At 41.0% G+C, this 23,599-nt stretch overlaps 1 protein-coding gene and 1 long non-coding RNA gene across 5 annotated transcripts in view; one reads left to right on the top strand and one right to left on the bottom strand.

Annotated features, from left to right (window-relative positions):
• The window catches only part of LOC111243151 (uncharacterized), a 24,213-nt gene continuing 614 nt past the window's right edge, over positions 1-23,599 (bottom strand). Inside the window, exons 1-2 of one of the 4 annotated variants that reach the window (XM_086977711.1) lie at positions 1,356-6,720; positions 1-1,150 (exon numbers count right to left, since the gene is read on the bottom strand). In XM_086977711.1, coding sequence (XP_086833837.1) covers positions 4,586-6,499 — 1,914 coding nt within the window. In that variant the 5' untranslated portion in view covers positions 6,500-6,720 and the 3' untranslated portion in view covers positions 1-1,150; positions 1,356-4,585. Of the gene's footprint in view, positions 6,721-23,599 lie in introns of those variants that run through there. The other 3 variants (XM_086977710.1, XM_022788275.2, XM_086977712.1) reach the window with 3 other exon arrangements.
• Positions 17,729-23,599, top strand: part of LOC147758229 (uncharacterized) — a 17,955-nt gene continuing 12,084 nt past the window's right edge. The window contains exon 1 of the long non-coding RNA XR_015319333.1: positions 17,729-17,916. This is a non-coding gene — a long non-coding RNA (uncharacterized LOC147758229). The remainder of the gene's footprint in view (positions 17,917-23,599) is intronic.

The following is a 23,599-nucleotide window of genomic DNA, read 5'->3' as shown; positions in this document are numbered from 1 at the left end:
TACATTAATAATAAGAGATTTATTTAAACGCTACCTGAAAACAATTACCAAAATTAAAGGTTTTACCCACGTATCAATATGTCTGCCTTGTCCTTACTACTGTTCGAAAAGTTTACAAACATGTTCAAATTGAAACTTCGGCGGTTTGGAAAACTGCCACCATTTTTATACTATTTTTATCGTTTGCCGTCGGTATTTACACCTAATCAGACTGTAGAATCTATATCAGAAACAACAAAAGTTCGTGTATATATAATAAACGTATACGTAGTTCTTTCTGTTACAGTTGCTTATATCTACGTTTATTTCGTACAATTGTTGTACGCAGACGAAGTGCGGCTCGCATAGACTAATTTTTCCCGTAAAATAAAGGTCCTGGCTCAATCAATATCTGTTTCGTCATTTACTCTAATTTTTCTATTATGATCAATGTAAATTTCTTTGACAGTTCAGATCAGTGAGCGGGTTTAGCAAAACCCCTGTAGACATTATGCAATTAACAGATTTTTAGTCTTCTGTCTTAGCGTCTGTCTTAGCTCTATAGGTGTATACCCTGTTAAGGGCCAACGTAGACTTTCTGCTAACTTTTACCCTTCACCGTGCTCTTCCAGTAGTAATAGAAGTAGCAAAAGTTATATGCATTTGTACTTATCATTTCTCTCTATATATATATATATATATATATATATGTATATAGGACACGTTGTTAAATCTCTACTGTACTACGAAGAAGGCGGTAACGGATATCAGCTATCGACGACTATTTCCAACATTGTTCTCTAATCATTTTAGCACATGCACGCGATTTCTTTACCGGTTACAAATTCTCGTTTTGCTTAATGCCAGTGACTACCATCGTCATCGGTTTTGAGTCGACTTTGGTATTATGTCGCCGGTAAGCACAAGGTCCCGGCGAGCACCCCTTTCAAGCAGTAGGCCCTCTAACATACACATAGCTAAGTTCGGCTCGAATCTTCCTTTAGCCTTGCACAAGTGCCGCACCTCCTATTTACTTGATATGCCTGAACTACTGTTTCTTTATGTAGGCATTAACTACATTCATCTTATTAGCTACGGCGAGCGCAAATCCCTGGATAGCGAATGACTCTTTCAAGCATAAGTCTCTCCCCAGCAATGTTCTTTGTTCGAGCTAATAACAAAAAAAAGGAATCGATTAATGGAAGTACTATGGTAGGGCAGTCAGTACATCCTTTGCTATCACATATACATTATGTACATTCTCGCATCGCTTAGCTAGCAACTCATGCGTTCATATAATTTGATGCGTTGTGAGTAACAATGATTAGTACAGTTCTTAAGCAAAGTCAGGATGACACAGATAGAAAAACCCGAACATTTTTCTCACTCTTGCCATTTCCAAAGGTTTCAATCACGCGGGCGCAGTGGTGGAAAGTGACCTCTTTAATGTTAGCCAGAGCCACATGTTACCTAAGCATTAAGATGTTATTACGATGCACTAGCGCTACAGATACACTTATATTATTGTCATTACAACGGTAAACTGTAAATATCTCGACTGCGAACATCGGGTGCGACAAAGCTCTCGACACTTCACTGTTTAGCAGACGACGTCGTCGTCGTCGTAAACACTGTTTTTTTTTTAACTGCGCGTATATCTTGTGCTTTTTGATACAGTGACAGCGGGCTTGGACATCTATCTATCTATCTATCTATAATATCAACACCTATCGCGAGAATGATATGCGGTAACTAGAATGTAAATGTACTAAAAGAATGAGATTTGTTTTAAGGAAATTCACTTGAGTGTGGTTATGCTAGAGCAGCTTTCTCTTCGGCCTGTTTTAGCTTGCAGTCAGCGCTAAAAGGTTCGAGGTCTTTTCTATTGGAGTTGGAAAGACGAATCGCATTTACCTGTGTAACGAGTGTATCTCGAAAGTTTTCAGCGCATGAAATCCGTTATGTAGAAGGAACCCTGCCAACATCTTATCCAGCAATCAACATCAAAGAAAGTAACAAAAAGCTGACACTCATTCGGTGGCTACTGACGGCGACGTAAGGCCGGAAGTTTTTCTACGAAACGTTTTATCTTATCGGCAAACTGCGGCAGAGTAATGCTATAGTCGAGTACGTCTTTATATACGTTTAATATAGAACTATTTACACTATAATAATAATGTGGAAAATTATTACATATATATGTACAAAAACATATATTTTTTGTTGTTTATACTGACCGTGTGCAATAACATATCGTTGGCAGGACAGTGCGCATAAAGAGCAGGAAGCAATTGGTAATTAAAAGGAAGCGCTAATCACCTAGGAGTTCGTTATCTAGGGATATTGTAGACGGAGTACCTACTAGGTGTCATTCCAGACGTTCTACGTCGGCCGCTGTTTTAGCTTGATTTTTAGTTCGCACCTTATAGAATAAAAGAAAGGATTGGTAAGCATTCTAGCAATATTGAATAGGATACTCGTGGCTGAAACTAATCAAAACTACAGTCGATTTAAGGAATATATAAAGGAAAGCAAACATGAAGACCTGATACACTCGGCCGCCTGAATAATAATAGTAACACTTAATTCTACAAAAAAAAAATCATGTTATTATATTATTAAAATCATATATATTAAAACAATATCGAATAATGGCAGGGTTATGTTCAATCGCTCTATTGTGCCTTAGTGTCTAGCATAAAATGAAGAACGAATATCTTCTTAGGAGAAAAATAGAGGAATTTGAGTTCCTTCAATGTCAAGAGCCTTCGAGCGTTTTATGAACTGGGAAAGTAATCCCTTTATAAAGCAAAAGATCATCGCTAGCACACTATTTAGATGGGCCGACTCAAGTGAGGAAGCCTTGTGCGCTTGCGTGTGTCACACTGCCGTGTAATCACAGGTAACATGGCCTGAGACACTATAGACTCGTCATAGACAGAGGCTATACACGAATTTCATTGGTCAAAAGCCCACAAAGGGTGGCTCTTTACTCAGCGCTGGCAAGTGGTCAGAGTAATGTCGAGCCTCTTTCACTGAAATGGACCTTTTGTCTGTGCTTTTGTTTGGGTTTTACATATTATCGAAAAATGTGCTTGATAGATGTTCAATGGCAATAGTGACTCAATGGATTGTTTTGTTGGGACCGCAAATTGCTGTCTGGTTTATTTTATTTAGTAAAGCCGGGAAATTTAGTGGGAGTTGTGCTCTATTTCTGCTAATTTTAAGCGATATGTATGGCCTCATAGGGCTCCTATGCGCCTACTCAGTAGGTTAGCTTCCGGTAACGTTGTCATAGACAAGTTCAATTTTGTGCAAACGGTACATTTTACTGTCTTGGCTTTGATTCACAAAAGCTATATGGGTTTCTCCATAAAGATATTTTCCTATATTCAAACGAAGCAAAATAAAAACGAAGTAGTGAAAAGGCGAAGCATTCCTCTTCAAGATGTTTTTCGTTGATAACTTTGTCGTACAAAGTCATTCTCAAGGTCGTCATCAACACGCGGAGACCCTTCTACCACCGACTTGTTTATCCTTTGGTCCAGTGAATTTGGATATCATGAACTTTAGATAATAATGCGTTATGTTCGCCCAGAATTTGTTCTTTGTTTCTAAGTTCTGGCAAGCGTTAACGCTGTGTCACTATATTTTCAGTGATTCGTCGGGCTGAAGAGTTTGCCACGCTATTTGATGAACCTGAACCTTGATTAACCTCTTATAATCTATCCACCTGTCGAGTTTTACCATATTTTTTTCCTCATAAAATGTATTTTATTCTAATTACGAATCGTTCGTTTATATACATGCTATTATACAATCAGCAGAGTCTATAAGTAGCGCTACGGTGCTGGCTGGGACCGCCATTACATCATATAAATATCAGTATATCCGCGTAACGAGCCTCCCAAACACTATCGGCGTACGATGTCTGTTTCTTTTCTTCTCTCTGTCTGCTATAGAGATTCCACTTCGAGGTCCACCATCATAATCTCCGTACCCAAAGATACAGTGTGTATCCATTAACAAGCCAAAGAGCCTTGTGGTAAACCTGATAAGTTCTCCTGCTACCTTACGCAGAAGCTTCTTACGTCTTTATGAATATCTTAGTTCGGACTAACAACAAACGCAGAGCATGATCAGACCGTTGACGGCGGACAGATGCTGGAAGTTGGCGTACGGTCGTCATACGCGAATCACACTATTACTGTTATTATTTACATCCCTCTTGGGTGGCTATTATCATAATCGATGTGTATCCTTCGAGGCAAAGATTTCTTGGGCCTTTTTAGGCCACGAGCGTCCTAACAGACTTCGAAAGCGACGCATGAGTCAGGTGGCCGCAATCGCAATTGGGTGTCGTTATAATTTAATCTTAACTGCAAACACGGGCGTGTGGGCAACTACCATTACGAGCCATTTGGGCTGGTGCTGCTCACCGCCGCAGGGGTAATAGCTACCGCCCAACAGCGGTCGTTGATTGCAACGTCCTACCGATGTCGATAGCAGCGTGTTTGCTGCTGCTGCTGCTCCTCCTCCTGTTTCTGTTGATGCAGATGCTGAAATCCAGCCGCTGCAGTTGTTGCTCCCGCCGTCCTGGCGAATCTCAGAAAGCGTTGTACGCGAGACGATGCTGATGACAAGAGCCGTCATGGTGATCCTCCAGCTGTTCACAACTATTGCGGAACCACCGACATTTGTTTGGGTTTTCTAGGCCTCTGTTAATTGCGTCGCTGTCATTCAGATAACAATTGCTCTTATTATTACCATTGTCGTCATCATAAGTAACATTATTTTGAGAGTTTGTGTTGTTTTTACATAGCGAGCTATCGCTCGTAGCATCATTAACGTTGGCAGAAGCGGTAGCTGTAATGGGTGCAACAACAACAACACAGTTTTTGCTTTCGCAGCGATTCGTGTCGTCGGCAATTGTTGTCACGTTATCGGTGGCCGTGTGGGCAGCAACAGGAGAAGAAGATTTATGAGGGTTTGCTGCTGTCACGGATGCTGTTACAGTAACAGCAGTTGCTGTCGTAGCCGCCGCGGCATGCAGCTGACGCCGCGAAATGGATCCGTTGTTGTTGAGGCCATTGTTAACTGAAGCAGAGGCGGAAGGCGACTGGTCCTCACGGGGCAATGAGTTGGCCACCCTTTGAGAGCCGGGCAGGTTTCCCTCTGGACGATCGACGTACACGGTTCGTGAGCCGGTCAGTGTGCAGTCGGCTTGCTGACTCCCACCTCGAACTAGAATGCCAGGAGGCGATTTGGGGCAGTATGGGGCTGAGTGATTAAAATTATAGTTGTTGAGGTGATTACTGCCGTGCCGATTGTAGCTAGGCCCGCGCACGTGTCGGAAGCTCGTTCGCGGTCGGCAGCGGAACATCCGATAGAGCGCTTCACTAACTTCAGGCATACGAGCGGCATAAATGAATGGATCCACAAGCGACTTGAGTACAATAAGCGCGTTAACGAGAATGCCAACAGAGATGCGTGTCCGATATGAAATCTCTGTTATGGGGAACGGGCAGCTGTCGGTGCAGGTAAACACGTAAAAGAAGACGGCAGGCATCCAACCAATGAGGTAAGTGCCGATTATCAGTAATGTAGTATACACCGCCTTCACGTTCTGCAGGCGACGGCTGGCCTGCGTGCAGGTTGCGGAGGTTAGACTCGTTGTTACTGACGAATTTGACGACGTCTTTTTGCAGACGACATGCCGGCCTTGGGCAGTGGTCATCGTGGTAACGGCACCCTGTCCGAACAACCCGATTTTGTGCTGTCGAATAATGAAGAATATATGCATGTAAATGAGCATCATTACAATGAGCGGCACGGTGAATATCATGCCAAGTAGAGCAGAAAATCGTGATTGGCGCAAGAATGCGATAACCTGGCACTCTGTCGACTGAAAACCCTGACCTGGAACACTCGAAAAATACGTAAAGAACAGCATTAGAGGCACAGCCCATAATAGAATTATTCCGATGTAGGCGCTACGTCGCGTCACCGTCGACGCATAATGTAGCGGTCGAAGTATTCCTAGATAGTGGTTAAATGACAAGGCAAGCAGGTTCAATGCGGCGGCAACTAAGCCGCTGAGGCGTAGCGCTTCGAGCACAAGGTTGAAACATTGGCCTATGCCGAGATTCTTCAATGGTAAATAACTGTTCACGACGAAACCCAGTCCGAGCATGAACGAGGCGTAAGCATCCGCAAAAGTCAAACTTAGACTCAAACTCAACGTTGGATTGATTGCGCGCCGTAGCCAGCGCAGCGATACGAGCACAAGTAGATTGAACACTGTCGATATAACGCACGCGAGCACGAGAAGCGGCACAGCAAAATCGTAAACGGCTTGCTTCACTTGTTCGCCATCGGCTTCACTACCGATGAGCGTCGTGGCCACGGTCGATGCTGTGGTGGCGGCGTCGGCGGCGGCGGCGGCGGCGGCGGCGGCGCTACCATCTCTGCCGCTGTCGTTGACAACTGCAGCTATCGTTGCATTGGCCGGCAACGACATCGTTGCGTTGGCAGGCGGTGACAGGCGCCAGGCTTCGAGCACCAAAAGCACACGTCACTACGACTCGATGACAGCAGGCCACGATGATTGGCGCGCAGCCGCGCCTCACGCCGCACGAGAAAACCACTGCTTCTGCAGCCGCTTCGTAATCGTCTGAGAGACGAAGGCGACGGTGTTGGCAGTAACAAACAGCATGCTGTCGCGCATGATTCGCGCCCCTCTGCCACCGATGCAAACGAACGCCCGCCCGCCCGCCCATTCGCCCAGGCGCCGATCATCGTGGCGAGGGTCTGCAAATGGCCCTTGCCACTCCTCAACACCCTGTGTGAGCGCCAGTAAGCTTCTTTGATTCAAGGGGCTCAGAGACTAAAGGAGTACACACCATTTCGATAGCACCGCCGGTAGATGGGCAAATCAGTGGCCGGATGGAAAGTATAAAGAAAGCTTTGCCCGGTTAGGACTTTTGGCCCTTAGACACAACAGCTTTTGTCGGAACCAGGGAACTGTAATGCCTGCCAAACGTACACACAGGTAGTTTTTTTTTTTTTTTTATTGAAAGTATCAGCATGTCCAATTAGCGGCAAGTCAGCAAATCACGATGTAACACTACCTTTAGCTGGACTGGTACCAAACGATATGACTAGGTAGATACAAATCGAAGCAGACGACGATGCGTTCAATTATCCACCCATCATATGTAACAATCAGCTTCAATTGGTGACTAAAGTATACGATTGCAATTATGCTCAATTTACAAATGCTTAGCCTAAGCAGCGTGGACGCCGACTACCTTAAAGCAGGCCTTTCATTGCTCCATGCTACTCGAGATTCTAAATGCTCTTGCAACTGAACGAGTGAGGCGAGGGGGCAGGCCTAGGCAACCATAGGGAACGCAGTCACGCACTCGAGGCGGGGCTCAAAACCGATAACAATGGTGATCATTAGCAACCAGCAAGAGGAGGATTTGTAGCCGATAAAGCAATTAGAGAACGACGTCGGAAATAATCGCCGATAGCCGGGTCCTGCTATCGCCTTTCCCGTTCTCGAGTGAAGTAGCGGCATCATGTCCTGTACCTCTCAGGGCAGATATTTCCATAGGCTTTTTTTATATATACACGAAATTGGTTAGACACCTATTGTGGCACACGTCCCTGAATTGAGGTTGTTCTGCAAGTACGACGCAAGTAATCATACCAGCACTCATTGTGTTTGCTAAAAGCCGTTTGTTCACAGGCTGCAATGTAATACCTGCCTATAGCCTCTTGCGTCATTAGAAAGGCCAGTAACAGCAGGAACCTAGTACAATATATCTAAAATCATTGATATGCACGTTGCTGATAATTGGTATCCCTCTGATTATGCTGGTACACGTAACAAATAATATACGAGAGACTTAATCATTCCAGAAATTTCGCTTCGACAATGACAAAAAGCTACTTGTATCTCCTCCCGTTACCGATTATCGAATTTAAGCTACAATTATATATATATATATATATATATATATATACATAATAATAATTTACTAACAAAACGAATCAACTATCCTAAGTAACGTGCTGCAGGGTACTTGCCCTGTATCCCGATCATGCGCGGTTATGAAAGCGACCTACTTATACACAACTCTATGTCCAGACGGCTGACTCCCAGCATGAAACATCTATGGCTGAGCTTAAACCTACAGCACAGCGTGTCTAGTCAGCCCAGACAGTCGCTATAATAAAATAGAGCCTTTTAAATATTTATTTTATTTTACGAATGGTCGAAACCCAGCTATTTGCTTCAGATAAATATTATAACAGCTGTCAATTTAGTCCCGTCTGTATCACAAGTCACGTATATTATAGATGTGTATGCAATGGTAACAGCTAAAACCCGCTTTCAGACCGCTGTGACTCGGTATCGAAAAAAAAATTGAGCAGTTTTGTAAAGAGTCCATAATTTTTCTATATTGGTTGGTTCAGTATACTAAAAATTTTCATAATCTTATAAAAATGATAAGCCTTTTGCATAGAGCCGTGTCACCAGTAAGCGAAAACTGAGCTACGGTCGGAGACTGGCCGGCTGGCTGACCGGCCGGGTTCCGGGGTATCTTCGGGGCATGCAGGCACAAAATGTGTGTGAATTAAAACTGTCGTATTGCATGTTACCAGATCACTGAGTTCCTATTAGTTAGAGAAGTAACCGAACTTTGTTTGAAATCTCTTTACGTGTAGGATTTGATGCAATTTTACGAGCTTATAATGTTTACTATGCACGACGAGTAAAGACTTTTTTTTAATGTTTAACTGTGGACGAGATATCATTGGTGCTCTTCGTGTGTGATTTAAGTTGACTATTAACTTAAAATTTAAGCTTTGATACGTTGCATAAAAAATTCTACTTTTTCTACACAGCATTTTTGACGCTCATTTGGTGCAATAAAAATGGCAATGTTCCATAATATAATGCCGATTTAAAGAGGATCAGCGTGTGAAGACTTGGTCAGCGGCTTACAAGTCGTTCCGCTTCAAAAACTAATTGTTCACAATCCATTAGAAAATCGCTGAGCAGGACGTCTAATAATTCATGCCAGGCTCGACATCTAACGCGGTGCGAAATCCACAGACCCTTGGGAAGAGTAACTTAGCGCTAATGCATCAGGGCGATCTTTTTTTTATGACAGTTTGTCGGCCGTCCATTATATTCCATAGCTGATTACGGAGGCTACACCGACCGAATCTGTAAATAGCTAAATCCTGTGTCAACTCAGACATAAAATTGAGTGCATCACTCCCGACCTCGCTCAGCCACTAGAGACACTCACAGATTGGCTTTGAGAAGGGAACCTTGCACCTTAATATCAGCCGAGAATAAGACTAACGTAGAGTTTCCCTAGAGAGCTGCTCCAACCCAATGTAGTAACCTAGAGATGTGTAGCCATTGTGCACTTTTGCTCCATGAGGCTTCACGAGCTTGCAAGCCAAATCTCAATTGTAGAGATAGGAGTCGCCCAGCTTTTGGCAGGCATCATTTCTAGATGATGCCCACAATATCTCTATGAATCCCAAGCCTGTAGTTGGTAGGAGATCAACGTCTTACGTCGAAACCCAGCTTCCACTGTTACAGCAATATAAACATCGTGTTCCAAATTTGGCGCCGCGTATTTCCATAAATGAAGATCGTCTAACGAAACGTTTTCTAATATGTCTAGAACAAATAGGTAGATGGCAATACAATTTTCTCCGGGAAAACTCTCTACGCAGTTTTCGCTGATTCGCTTGGCAGGTTACTTTGTCTGCAACAAACGAATGTAAAGTTCTTGGTAATTACGTTGTGGACATCATAAAAAGAGTACGTATTTTCCATTCGACTGAACTAACGACAGATGAAGTGAGTATTGTCCTATTCCTCCTCTGCAAGAGTTAGGAGTATCTGTGTTGCTGTGGACGTGCCTTTCTAAACGAACTGGCCTGAATCGTCATGTCCAAGTCATGAAAACGTTTTTTCGTTGAAGCCATCACATCCACCGGCCGCAAACTACTCAAGGGACACCGCGGACGCACGAGACGCAAACTGGTTTAGTTCTTTTTGAATTTACAAATCTGTTACAAATGCTGTTTCACAAATGCACATTAAACTTAAAGTATTTGTTTTTTTTTTTATAGCATGTGCAGTATTAAAGATTCTGCCTTTCCCCAGCCTCTTGAAGAAAACTTTTTAAATTTATCCAGCTTATTTACGTGTTAGGAAGCACGCCATATATGGCGACAGACAACTGTCGTTGCTCTGAAATCTGGTAAATTGATAGTAATTTTTTAAACCTTGTGAACTAGGACACTTTTTATTTAGACCCGAACGTGCGGAAATTTTAGTGTCCTGTTTCGAGGCTTCGGCTCACAGTAAATACACACAAACATAATCGAGGGAAAGTTAAACTTAGCATACAAACCTATCACAGGCAGTGTTCTACTGTGGTCCGTGTTCGATTAAGTGTTACAGTCAACAGAACATATGTTTCTTTCAGCATTTGACTACAATGCCATTCTTTTGAAAGGCTATTACATTTAACTTCATCTAATATACATAAAGACCATATTAGGCTCATAAATGAATATAGATGATAGATAATTTGCAGCTTTCAATTGAACCGTACTGTTGTAATGCTTAGGTAAGAAAAAACAGGTAATATTTTTTTAAATTTTATTAACAAGCACAATATGTAATAATACTTACAGCTAAAAGAAGAGGGCCTACGGCCTAATGTAGCTGCAGTCAATGTTTTGGGCATATCAAAGCCGTTTTTTTTTTCTCATGAGTCGTTTACCCATTTTCAGGGCACAGGAGTTGAGTGATAACACGAGGTGTTTTTCGTTTTAGAATTTAGAAAAATCTATGCAGCAGTAGAAATTACTGTAGTTGTGTCTCTAGTTAGAGTATGCGGGTGCAATTTTTCTTATCTACGCAATCGAATACTTCGCTATGCCGTCAAAGCGTCTTTAGATTCAGACCAGCTTCTTAAATGGTTCGACCCTTTTGGCCAAACATGAAAAAACTTCGAGATGATGGAATTGCGTACTCCCAAGAACTTGATCTAACTTTGCTGACTATCACCTAAGTTGTGCCATTCACGGATTGTGTCACAAAGCATCATCACACGTATAATACCTATTTTTTTTTATCTCAATAACATTGGCCGTCATTCGTATATTGAACGTTACCAAGCAGCAAATAGGATATACGGCAGGTATCGCGTCGAACTATTCCCGGGTAATATTGTACCTATAATAACACGTCGAAAGGTTATAAAATATCAGCCGGATGGTGCATACGCCAACTACTCGTTGGGGCTTGACTGGGTTCACCACATTAAATCGAAAAGAAAAATCATTGTTTGTTTATGGCACCGGTTAATTTAGGGCGAACGCTATTCCATGATAGTTAAAATGAACGCAACATATGATCGCATCATCAGCAGGCTAAACGAACCATCGGCGAAACAAGACAAACCATGCTGTTTTTTCGAGCTTTGTAAAGCTGCAATCATGCGATATCGGCGCCCAAATTATCTTGCAATGTGTAATTTATTCGCTCACACTGTGGGCTTAGAGGGCGACAATGTGTTTACTTAATGCCCTAGCACACAGGAGATCATCTATAGTGGTACATAGCGGAAGGTATTATAGCATAGGAAATTGGTGACTTTGGTGTGGTGAAACAAGCCGCCATGGATGGCGCTTCGTACGGACACCGTGCAAGAGAAGATTTGACGCAGCCCGCGCAAATTTACATTATGGACCTTACTGTGTGAAATCAATCATTACACCCTGTCGTTTTAACTTAGCCACTGTGCTATACGTTCATACACACCAGTTGTTGTAGCACGGCAGTATGCGATTATTAGGACTGCGAAAGTGAGAACATGCTGTCTTATAGATCAAACTGATTTTAGACACGGCTTCAACCGCAACCCGAAAGACCGCACTCGTGTCCGAAAGTAAGTTAGTATTATCTAAATTAATAGCATATCTTCACGCTGTCCAGCAGCGCCTTCAATTCAAAAACACCGTTTTCACACACCACCGATTTCTCCGAGAGCCAGAAAGAGGTCCAGACGTATTAGTTCAAATAACAGCGGAATTAAAGAATCTGCAGTTTTGTCAGCGCTCTGAGATGGATACTAGATTGCCAACCATATTGCCTGAAAGAAGGAAATCTTAACGTTTACAAGACGAAGCATTGCTTGCGAATAGGTCAACGGTATATGCTGAGGAGCCAATAATAAGTTAAACAGCATCGAAACGTTTCCGAAATGGTTTTTCCGCCGTTTTAGCGTTCATCTGATCTCCCGCCGTGTAGTGCGAGATCTGTGGCAGCTATTGCAGAGGCCGTATAGTTCTCTATGGAGACAACTATACGGACGATTGGCAAACTGAAAGGCATACAGCCCGTACAACTAGAGAGGAACTTCCACCGTGTCGTCTTCTTAGCTAATGACTTTCCTTATAGCTCGGATCCTTGCCTCGACTACAATTAATATATATTCCTCTTTCAAAGAAAAATGCAAGAGAGGATGTACAAAATGCGGAATAGTGCTCACTGTTATGACGGTATGACAACTGTGTGAAGATCACTGTTGATACGGCATCGCTTCGATGCTACCTTTATGGCGTGTCCGGTCCGTTATGAGCCTTACCATCAGTTGTCATATGCGTGGTAGGAGCCGCTGTATCAAACAAGATATTACGAGCCTCTGTAGCAGTACATATGATCGGCTGGGAAAGCGGTCCTTTTTATAATCATATGGCCGATAGAGGCCGCACCGTATTCAATCCGTGTAGAGTCCGAGATTCCGATTACCTCATCCATTTGATCGTGAAGTATGATCGTTCAATGTAATCGATAGGTTACTGACGCGATCAGAACGGCTCTATAGACGTTACTGTTGGAACGCGATTCCTGTTGTACCTGATTGGCTTTCTGTAGCGTCTTTCATCGTCGAACATGGCCGACTATAGTATCAGCCATAAACCTACTCAAAACATTTCTCTTAGTCTGATTGATTATTTCATCAAATGTGATTGGGTATGACAGATTTTTAGACCATTCTAAGGTCAATCTTCGTCAGAGGTAAACATATTGCGTTAAATACCCTTGACAGATCTCAAGTCGTAGGCGATGTCGTAGGCGATGTCGTCGGCACGTCGAATGGCGATAATTCTTTTCAATATCTCCTAATATTTGCCAAATTGAACGAAGTGTTTGCGGCAATATTAAATATCATATGCTGTAGTTAAATTTGACGCTGGTACTGCTAACGTTAAGCCTTACCGCAATACACAAACCTCACGGGAAGACAGACAAAGATATTAGTTCTGCAAAAAGCATATAACGTACAGCGCTACTGGAGAGATCGAATGTGCCTTTCAAGCATGCGCATACAGCATTTGATGCAGACGGCATAGCTAAAGGTAAGATTTCAAAAAACGATAGATCAAAACAATGAATAGGTGAATGGAAGAGTTTTGTCTTGAACACGTCGCGCGAGCTGTTGTGTCTACTATACCCGTCGAGAAAATATAACGTTAGATAATGCCGTGATATTACTAATAATCGCGGTTCTCTTATAAAGGAGAAAACTATCGCCATCTTGTGCTGCGGAAGGCATCGAGTCGTTGTTGCGGTTTATTGCTATTGGTATTCTAGTACACATAGTACACGATGCATTCAATGGGAAAATCTACTGGGATAACGTTTATTTGAGATGACATACGGACAATTCAAAGTTTGGCAATGGCTTTCAGAAGTTCTCACGCCATGGGCACCGGCATAGGCATACCACAGCCGTGGCGATAATCAGAAAAATCGTTAATTTGCTTTATTTGAAAATAGTTGACACTCCACCAACCTGCATGCGAACTCGTAGACACGCGTCTCTTCGTTTTGCCAAGAACACTAAATCAACCCTTTCTTACCGGCTTTTGTCCTTTTCCTTTCAGTTCTTTAGCGCGAAAATGTCTACAGATAGCAATCATCACAGGCAGAGCAACTATTGCAAAGCTCCTTCCGCCGCTACTTTGCCAACATTAAGACGCGTGTTTGCGTCCACGTTGGCTTTGCCAAAGCTTTCTTTATTCTCCCCATTTGTTTTTCATCACTCTTGCTCATTATACACCGTCAGTGAGATGAGAGCACCCGTCAAACGTCAAGAAACTATTGCCACCATCTACTAAGGGTACAATAGCACGCCTTTGGTAAATCGTTGACGGATGTATACCATTGTCGTTTCGCGTATCCATGTTTCCCGTTGTTCACATTTAGGCATTTTTTGCCCTGCAGGGCTTTATTTGCTTGTCTGCTTAGCCGTTCCTTGGGTCGATGCGCACTTATCTACCGGCACGATCTGATAATAGATTTGCGTAGTCTCGCAGGTACGCTCAAATACGCGACACGCTGGCATTTTGGCTGTTGAAAACGCAACAGTCTCGTGGCAAACGATGTTCAATACGGTGTAGGCTAATGGCCCGCGGATAGTAGAGAGCACTGAACAGTTCCGTTTAATTCAACAAGTTCACTTTTGGATGGCTCTCAGTGAAGACATATTTCTATTCATACTTAATGAGCCTATTTTTAATTCTTGGCTATAATACGTAAGGTCAACATAATGCGAAATACCAATAGGAAATCTCTCATGTAACATATTCATCATCATGGAACAGATTCATGGCCGATAGACATAACTAGAAGGATATTTACATGGCTCTGGATAAGGCGGATCACATTCAGTCGTTGCTCAGAAAACGAATCTAGACAATTACATATTATTTGTATTATAAAACGTTTGTCGACGTTATTCAAGTTCGATTGAGAACTACTTCGTGTGTACCTACAGAATATAGGATAGTGTGTGTCCTAGGAGATGTAGGCTGTAATCTGCTAGTGTACATGCTGTACCTGAGGTGTTTTCTTTTCTGTTTTCGAGTAGTTGGGACCCTGCTGTGACGGTACAGATGATTCAAATAACGTCAGGTAAATGTCGTTTGCTCGTATCGATGGGATGATATATCATTGAACGACAAATCACAAATTAGCGTAACGGTCCTTCCGTTCCCGTCGTAGAATAAGTGATTATGAATCGTCCATGATGATTTGGTATGTAAATGTTCCGGGACGTCACCAAAGCTTACAATTATGTATGTTTTACTACGTTCGGTTCTTTAAGACTGAAACATTAGTTCGAGGAAGACTATATCGCATCTTCACCCAGCTCATCCAGATCCATCGGTGTAAAACACCGGCGTTAATTAAATGGTGTGTTAAATATATAAATCTTTTGATATCTCTTCGTCAAAAGATGTTTTAGGGAATATTAAAAAAATGTTCAACTCAAACATTCGGCTGTCACAATTTTTCAGTTAATACTTATCATAACCTCATCAAAAAAAGTACTTAAAAGTGATTCAAGGCATATGGTCGTGCCACAGTCACGTGGACGAAACTAACCTTTCCATAAGTCCTTCGCCATTTTCAGGTATAAAAGCGTGAAAAAATTGCGTTGCTCAGCTCGCCAAGGCGTCAAGGAAGAAACTTTACATAGAAGGTTTTCGCCGTTGGGAAATATTTTCAGCCTAACCACTGAGATTTGGGCCCAAGGATATGGGCTGCATTTCAATTCAGCCCAGCGAAAGGTTTCGATTGATATCAACCCCTTTCACATAGAGTTCCATACAGACATTTGGCTGCCACTCTGTCAGTAGAAAATATGTTTCAACCAAAAGCTTACCTTAGACTCTATAACTTTCTAACAGAACACCAAAATTTATTTGAATTAACATTAAGCTCTATGGGAGAAAAAATCATTAAGGGATCGATTTCGGTTAAATAAATAAACGAATACATTTACTATCCTAATTCAAATGCGAGCTCTAATGAGCTTTACGGTCTCCTGTTGTCTTTCGCCATGTTGGACCACTACGACAAGCCTAGATACATTGAAGACGCGAGCGTATGGCTCTATTCTTCAAAAAAGAAAGAGAAAACCGCAAAAATAGGAAATGGTAATACACTTTCCATGCTCGAGAAATATATCCACGGATCAGTTTCATCGAAAGTTGAGATGTCGTCGATCGTATGGGATGCCGAATAGTCGAAAATTAACTGTCACTAACGATAGATGTCGCTCCACTCACGGCCATTTTCCCTATAGCGTTATTTAAGCCTATTTGATTATAGCTTACATAATAGTATCAAACAGAAACGGAAAACTAAGAAAGGAGCGCCATAGCTGGTAATTAACGTTAGTTGTACGAAATGTTCATTTAATTCTATTGGGTATTTTTGCCATTGCCGTGCTATGAATTCTATTGATCACTTTCCTCTCAGTAGTTAACTGCTACGTGAACGAGTTCGAGGGATACGTAACAAACGATCGGCCATGCAGGCCTCTAACCGTTCTCGTGTTTCGTCCAATTAATATTCTATTTATTCTTTCAGTGTTGCTTTAATACCGTAGCTGTTTTCTGGGTTTTAACCGATTTCCTGTCCCAATCTATGCCATAAAAGTGTTCCGTTTCAGTAAGTCACTTCAAGGGGGGCGTGCGCTCTTCATTCGTTGGAAATTCTATCCTATTTGAATACGCTTCCTACTAAGTATTTTCATAACAGGAGCGCCGTACGTATTGACAGCCGATGCAGAGAACAACGACAATGAATGAATGAATGAATGAATAATTTGTGACGCGTTAGCCGATGTTCGGGTGAAATTTGGTTAGAGGCCTTCAAAATTCGACTTATACTTAAAAAATCTAGAATTCACTGATTGCACCTGGATCCTGGGAAAGGAAACTCAAGAACAGGACTACGTCGTCGCACGGACAGCGCTATTTTTTCCCAATTGAAAGTTAGATAGGGTTAGATAGACAAAGCAAACACTACGCATTTAGGCTTTTTTTACTTTAGATTGCTTTATTTAAATACTCTAATTTTTTATCGGAATCGATAAGTATGGAAGAGGCGCTTGGTCAGTTTGCCTCGAAGCACGCGCGAGTAAATTTTTGATAACGCAATTTAGGTAAGCTGGTTTTATGCTGAAACGCGCAAATCTTATTAGAGACTATAATTTTTCAATGTATCAACGAAGTGGTTCAACAGACATGGGTAGATCAGTTCTACAACGCTGAGTATTCAATGTGCTCGGAAAAACGGGGTACAGAACATATGAACGAACATAATAAATACAGGACAATTGAGCGTAAATTTATAAAAGTTAACCTTGTCAGGAAGTGAAGTCCCTTGGACTGTACGCCTTCTAGAAGTAGGCACTTCACTGACTTCCAATGTGCTCAGCCGCTTCTCCTGACCCACAAGCACTTGTTAAAGAGATAAGTTTTAGCAAACAAAAAAGGTTTAATAGGTGACATTTAAAAACATGCACCCTGCCAGGTATTTTTTTTACCTGCTATTTATAGCAAGTTCTCATTGCGTCACTCACTGGTTGATATTTGAAAAACAGCTGTGAAGAAAAGCAGCTGTTTTTTTTTGTATTCTTGTGATTTTTCTATGCTTGCATCTATATCTTATAGTAATATCTCACCGGGCACATATCACAGCCTTGCGATCGATCTTACACTTGTTGCAAATAATAATAATAATTAATAAAGTTAGTTTTAAATGTTAATGAAAAGGAAAAGAAAACATGAGTTATATATATATATATATATTGCCCAAACCATAGCGGCTTTCTAACAGAGAGCGCCCTTTCATCTACGTCTGATGGGCTGCGGTCAGTTGGAGGTGTAGCACTAGGTCTTTAACGACGCCAGGGTATTGACGTGGTCATAAAGCAATAGCGGTTCTGCTTGAAAAATGGTCGTGGCTTCATACATTAACAGTTATCTCTGCTTTATCAACGACACCGCAGGACTAACGTCAACCGAAAAGTAAGTAGATTTCTTTATCTCGAGAGGTATATATATATCCGCTTAACCGCCTTTATCCAACTCGGGTCGTGGTTACAGTTTTCGTCTGGCAAACCCAGAATCGAACCCAGATTATTTCTAAACCCACTCCTTGTGATTTTCAAATAAGTTTCGAGTCTAGACTAAATGATCGTGAAAAAACGCGGCCTTGTCTTCAACAGTGTATCCCAACAAAGCGTACATGGACGCACGCTTAGAAGCATCGTGCATTTTAGAGCATGTAACTGTTAACTCAGTTCTATAATAAAAGAGTCAACTGAAAAATTTAGTTTGTAAAAATGTGTGCGATAGTCTGCTCCAATTAAAAAAAATCGGTTGAAAAATAGTTTCTGATCCGATTAGGGCGACCCTTGCCCGATAGATTTTGTCTGATTGTGTACCCGTTTCGACTTTATCATATATTAATATTCACTTTAGAATTAGTAAAACATGAACCTAAGCTCTTTGTTGGTTCTAATGTTGTTCCACTCTTCGATCAACATAAATAGAGACCCGAATCAGTGAACTACTTAAGGGGTTAGTTGATCACGGACCGTTCGATATTGTTACGACCCTTCGCTTACACGTATTTACCTTGTTCAAGTCTTTTATGTCTAAGCGTGAATTTTATACAGTGACTGAGTAATAGCACCGTGAGAATCATACTTTGTTGGAATCTGCAGTTACGCATGGGATATTTGTCAATACGCAAAATGATTCTCAAAAATGACCAATATATATATATATATATATATATATATGTATATATATAGTGACCTGTGCACGTCTATTGCCATCCGCAGGCTCTTACAACTTCCTGCTAAGCTCGATAGGAGTTGACCTGGCAAGCTATCATTTGTTGCTTGCAACAAACACAGTTCAATCAAAGAGACATATTTAATTATTCCAATGCATATATCAGGAAAATAAAAAACCAATTTTATTTACGCGCCAGCGAGGGATCGAAGTCTCGGGTGATGAAATTGCCGGCAAGTGACCAGTAGTGCCTTTTGCTCAATGATATTATACTCTAGTACTGAATTGCTTAGTATGTATTTGCACTTAAGATCACTCATAGATACCATTGAGCCGAGTAGGTGTAACCCATTCATTGCTTAAGTAGTATTTTGTGCGTAATTCTGACAGTATTTCTATAAACTCGAACGGAAAGAACAACGTAGCACATAACAGGACACTATTTGTGCTACCAACCGGTGAAAAGTGTATTGTGGTTGTATAAAAATGTATGTATTTCGAGTCCTTTGCCTGTTTATTATTAGTAGCTATATAGGCTCAGCGATATTCGGGAAATTCCGTGCACAAACCGTTACTTTTTAAGACAAACCAAAGAAAACTATTCAAAATGGAATAAACGTTCGTTATTACCAAACTGGCAACGGATACTAAAGGTGCATGTGGCCTTATTGAAGTCACTGTAGGCCACGGGGCGTTCGCCTGAGGCAAATTTCCACGAGGGCCTCTCTTCCTTGTACTGCTTAGAAGAAGCTTAGTGCAAATGTTATCGACGCACGCGCATCGGCATTGGTTAGTGAGCAGTCAGACGGTACTTTCGCGCTATCTGGCCAACGTTTCAAACAACAATGTTTAAATTTTCAATGCTTTCGAGAGGAGCCTATTGTTTAAATCTGCTTCGACTTGTTAAAGAGTCGGTCTCTAATTGCTTTTATGGGCATTTTGCTTATAAGTTAGCCCTGTGTTGTACCCTTAAACAAACAGCGTGAAGTGTATTTTTCATTAGTTCCTCTGGAAACCAATTCCAATAAACGTTGTCTTGAGGACTAACATGGCTAACTTCATTAGTTGTGCATAATTACCCTAACAAAGCTTAAATTTCACACTCGTTTGTATTTGCATACTAGACTTAAGTTTTTACGATTACAGAAAAAATTAAACGTTGATACGTCATATATTAAGACTGGCGTTGCACGTCGGCTCCTATTATTAGCATGGGCCTTACGTTGTCCTATTAAATCAAAAAGTAGGCCGGATAAAAGGTCGACCTAAAAAGTGATGTTTAAAGTTGGAGTATTTAGAAGTCCCCGAGACAGTACAATAGCGATATGTTCTTCCCCCCCACTCAGGGCTATATAAACTTGAGACTCTTCGAAGAAATCTTTAATCGATTACCGAAAAAAAACCTCTTTTGACCTGACCATTGAACGTACCGATTCCTAAATAAACAAGACCAAAATGTACAGTGTATTTAAAACAGTAAACTGATACTTGACGCTATCCATATATATATAGAGCTTGTTTGAAAAAAAGATAGAACACTTTTTATGCGTTTATGGTCAGACTAGATGCATACGCTTCTTTGCAGGTAATAAACAATAAAAACTGAATATACACAAGACAATCTGGCCAATCGTGTCGATACACTGTTATTGGGGTCTTGAGCCATGCGGTGCGTGTTGACGTCAGTCTGTAGTGAGTCGAAGCCATTTTGGCTTAAGGTAAGGCAGCAAGCTTACCGGAAACTACAAACGTTGTTTTACATCTCACAGCTGAAATCAACATTTGAGAAATGTAACTTTCTTTGTTAACTTGTGTAGGGAATATTCATTCGTAAACAATAAACGAATTCGAATATATTAGTCTTCAAATAGATTGGCCCATTGGCTAATTAAGAAATGCCCGTGTACATAAGGTCACAATCGCAATTAAGTGTTTCAGTGTGGACACTGTTCCCAATGATGATTCCTCGTAAGGCTTAATATTCTTTATCATGATGTAGTTCTGATTCTGCAAACAATGCTATGCCACCCTTCTAGCAGCCTGTTAACTCCCAGCGTTATGGGGCGTAACGTCTTGCGTGCGGGTAACATCGGAGGAAATACTGGCTACCCTATACGAGCGCACGCCATTGCCTCAGGGAGAAATGTTTAGAATAAACAAGTACCTTCGATTGAATATCAAAGAAGGTTACCGCACACAGTTGACGGTTACCATTAGATGTTTGCAGTTAGAAATAGGCTGTTGGAGTTCAATGCATGTTAATCAAAGGTCATTGCTATCTATTTGTGTTATATATCTAAACAGGTTAGATTTTCTGGCCGCCTATGATATAGTAGAGTACGTCAATATATAATATTGAATGTTATATTATATAAAAGTATGAGGTATGAGAAGTATATATATATATATATATATTGAACTATATTGCATCCTTATGAGAAAGTGCGGGTGAAGATGTTAGTTGACGATGTGTGTTGAAAAGGTTATTACCGCCTGAATATGTGTTGGTCCTATAGAAAAACTGATAATCATTGCTTAAATAGTTCGCCTTTTGTAAATAGTAATTGGGTGGGGTTTTCTACATCACCAATTTGAGAAACCGAGTTTTTTTTCTCACTCGTTCTCATTTTATATTGTAGTTATGATTTTATAGTGACACGGCTATAGGTCAGTAGCGCCACGGCTATAGATCAGGAGCGCCACGGCTATAGATCAGTAGCGCCACATGTGGGTCAGAATGAAATCTCAAAGCGACCAGACGACAATCATGGCCGAACCAGCTACTCAAACTATTGATCCTATATTGTCCACGAGAAACGTAGTTGCCTTTAATGAGAATAAGGCCAATCCCTAGGGCAACTAACGGAAAATATCGTGATTTTGGACATTCATCAAATAGTCAACAGATAGAAAACTATAAACGAATTATCATCACATCATTATTTAGAAAAAAGAAATGTTCCTACGATTTGTTCTTAAAAGCGCCTTCATCGTAGAATCGATGACAAACAGATCCTACTCAATTGTAGATCAACTCCATTAACTCACGCGGATGAAGACAACGAGTAGAACGTACTTATAATGGCTATAGCTATTTGTTTTATATTTTATTGGTTTGGCTTTAATAACACGACCTATATATCATAGTTAATAAGAAAAACCGTCATTAAACTACTTAGATCAGTAGTTTTCTCCAAAGTAGGTGTAGAATTATATTGATTCAGCCGAAAGGTAGAGACTATCACTCCTTTGTACGTATGCACTACTCAAATAACGTTGGCTACGTTGTTTTCGAAAAAACAGACAAAGCGGCGAATGGAACTTTGTTCTGAACAATACTAGTGCTTATTAGTTAGTTTATAAATATTCAACAATTTTTACAAACGTTAATTTTCTCAACAAAAACAGAAAAGAAAATATTAAGCATTACTTGGGGTAACTTTTGTCTTGTAAATATTTTTTACACCCACATATTCGGTCGCTGACCTCGACTTTTCAAGGTGTATAAACACCATTCCAATAGTACTAATATCAGGGAAACTTTCCGAGGCGATATTGAAGCAGGTAACTTCGTACCACTCTTTACAGCAGTGTTGCTAGTCTTAGCAACCGTGGCTCATAATAAGTTCTCCAAACTTAATATTTCAAGACCTTACGGTTAATGTTTCGTACATAAGAATACATCTCAGTGCAAACACCGTTTCGAGCCAATTGGGCGCTTATGGAACAATGGTACATACGTAGACAGCGCAACACGTAGTATTGTAATCAATGTACGACAACACGCGAATTTCAATTTACGCTAAATCAAAAATGCTTTTTAGCGCGAAGCTACGCCTCTGATATAAAAAGGGACAGTTTGTCCTACAACGGGAAGATCCTTATTACCTCGGGAAATAACCTAGCAAATAGAGTTATACAGGATACGAAAAAGTTTACGGAACTGCCTTATCGGCCAGCCGAAGACACACAGGAGGGGTAGCGTGACGATCAACAGGCGGATGGCAGCTTGTGACGACGAGATTCAATAGGCCGAGCCTTACAAACTTGATTAATGACAAAACGTGACCGACGGCACGGTAATATACTTTAGTGCTTGAAAGTCATTTCGGCCTTGGTGCTGTCTTACAACAGCCGTGTTTCTTTCCATGATTCGTAATCTCCGCAATAAGCGAGTTCCGTTCGAGATTTTGTATGAAACCAGTGTCTGTGATGACTGCAGTACATAGTTCTGTCGGTTGTACCCAAAATGGCGTATTGTACGTGAGCAATGTAGAGTTAAGGCTGTATTCGGTACGGGGTTCAATGGAAAAGTTTGTGGCAACTGCATAGCCCCTCTTAGAATTAAAAAAGGTAGTTCTTTTACAGAAAAAGTTTGTCTGGGTCAGGTCATGGATCTGTAAACAAAAATGGATGGATTAAAGAGGTGTGCTGAAAATAAATGAAAGATCACAAATGCTCATTGCACAGAAAATAATAATATTATTATTAAATATATAACATCACCGCATATTCAAGTGACTAACAATTTTATAACACCATCTGAAAATAGTTACGACGATGCCTGTGAGCCCTCATTCGAGTTCGAAAATGGTTTTCATGCTTCAAAACAGCAGCTTCATTAATCAGGACTTCGAAAGTAAACTAAAAAGAAAAATGAACTATTTTTCATAGGTTTTGTTGCAAAATTGCATCTATATTGGATCTACAAGAATTCGAATGCCGATTAATGAGAATCAATAATGTCTATTAATTTCAATTATGCACGGAACATACTTCGGGCTCGTGCCATGTGCTGTACCCTTAAATACGGGTATTTACCTGGTATTATACAAAAAAAGAGAGAAAAATGGAAACAAAAAAGAAAAAAAAGTAACAGAGAAATTGAAATATTATTAATGGCCTTCGT

Source organism: Varroa destructor, unplaced genomic scaffold (genome assembly GCF_002443255.2).
Source record: "Varroa destructor unplaced genomic scaffold, Vdes_3.0 BEIS01000001.1, whole genome shotgun sequence".
Taxonomy (NCBI): domain Eukaryota; kingdom Metazoa; phylum Arthropoda; class Arachnida; order Mesostigmata; family Varroidae; genus Varroa; species Varroa destructor.
The sequence above is the reverse complement of the archived record's forward strand: the minus strand, read 5'-3'. Positions and strand labels throughout refer to the sequence as shown.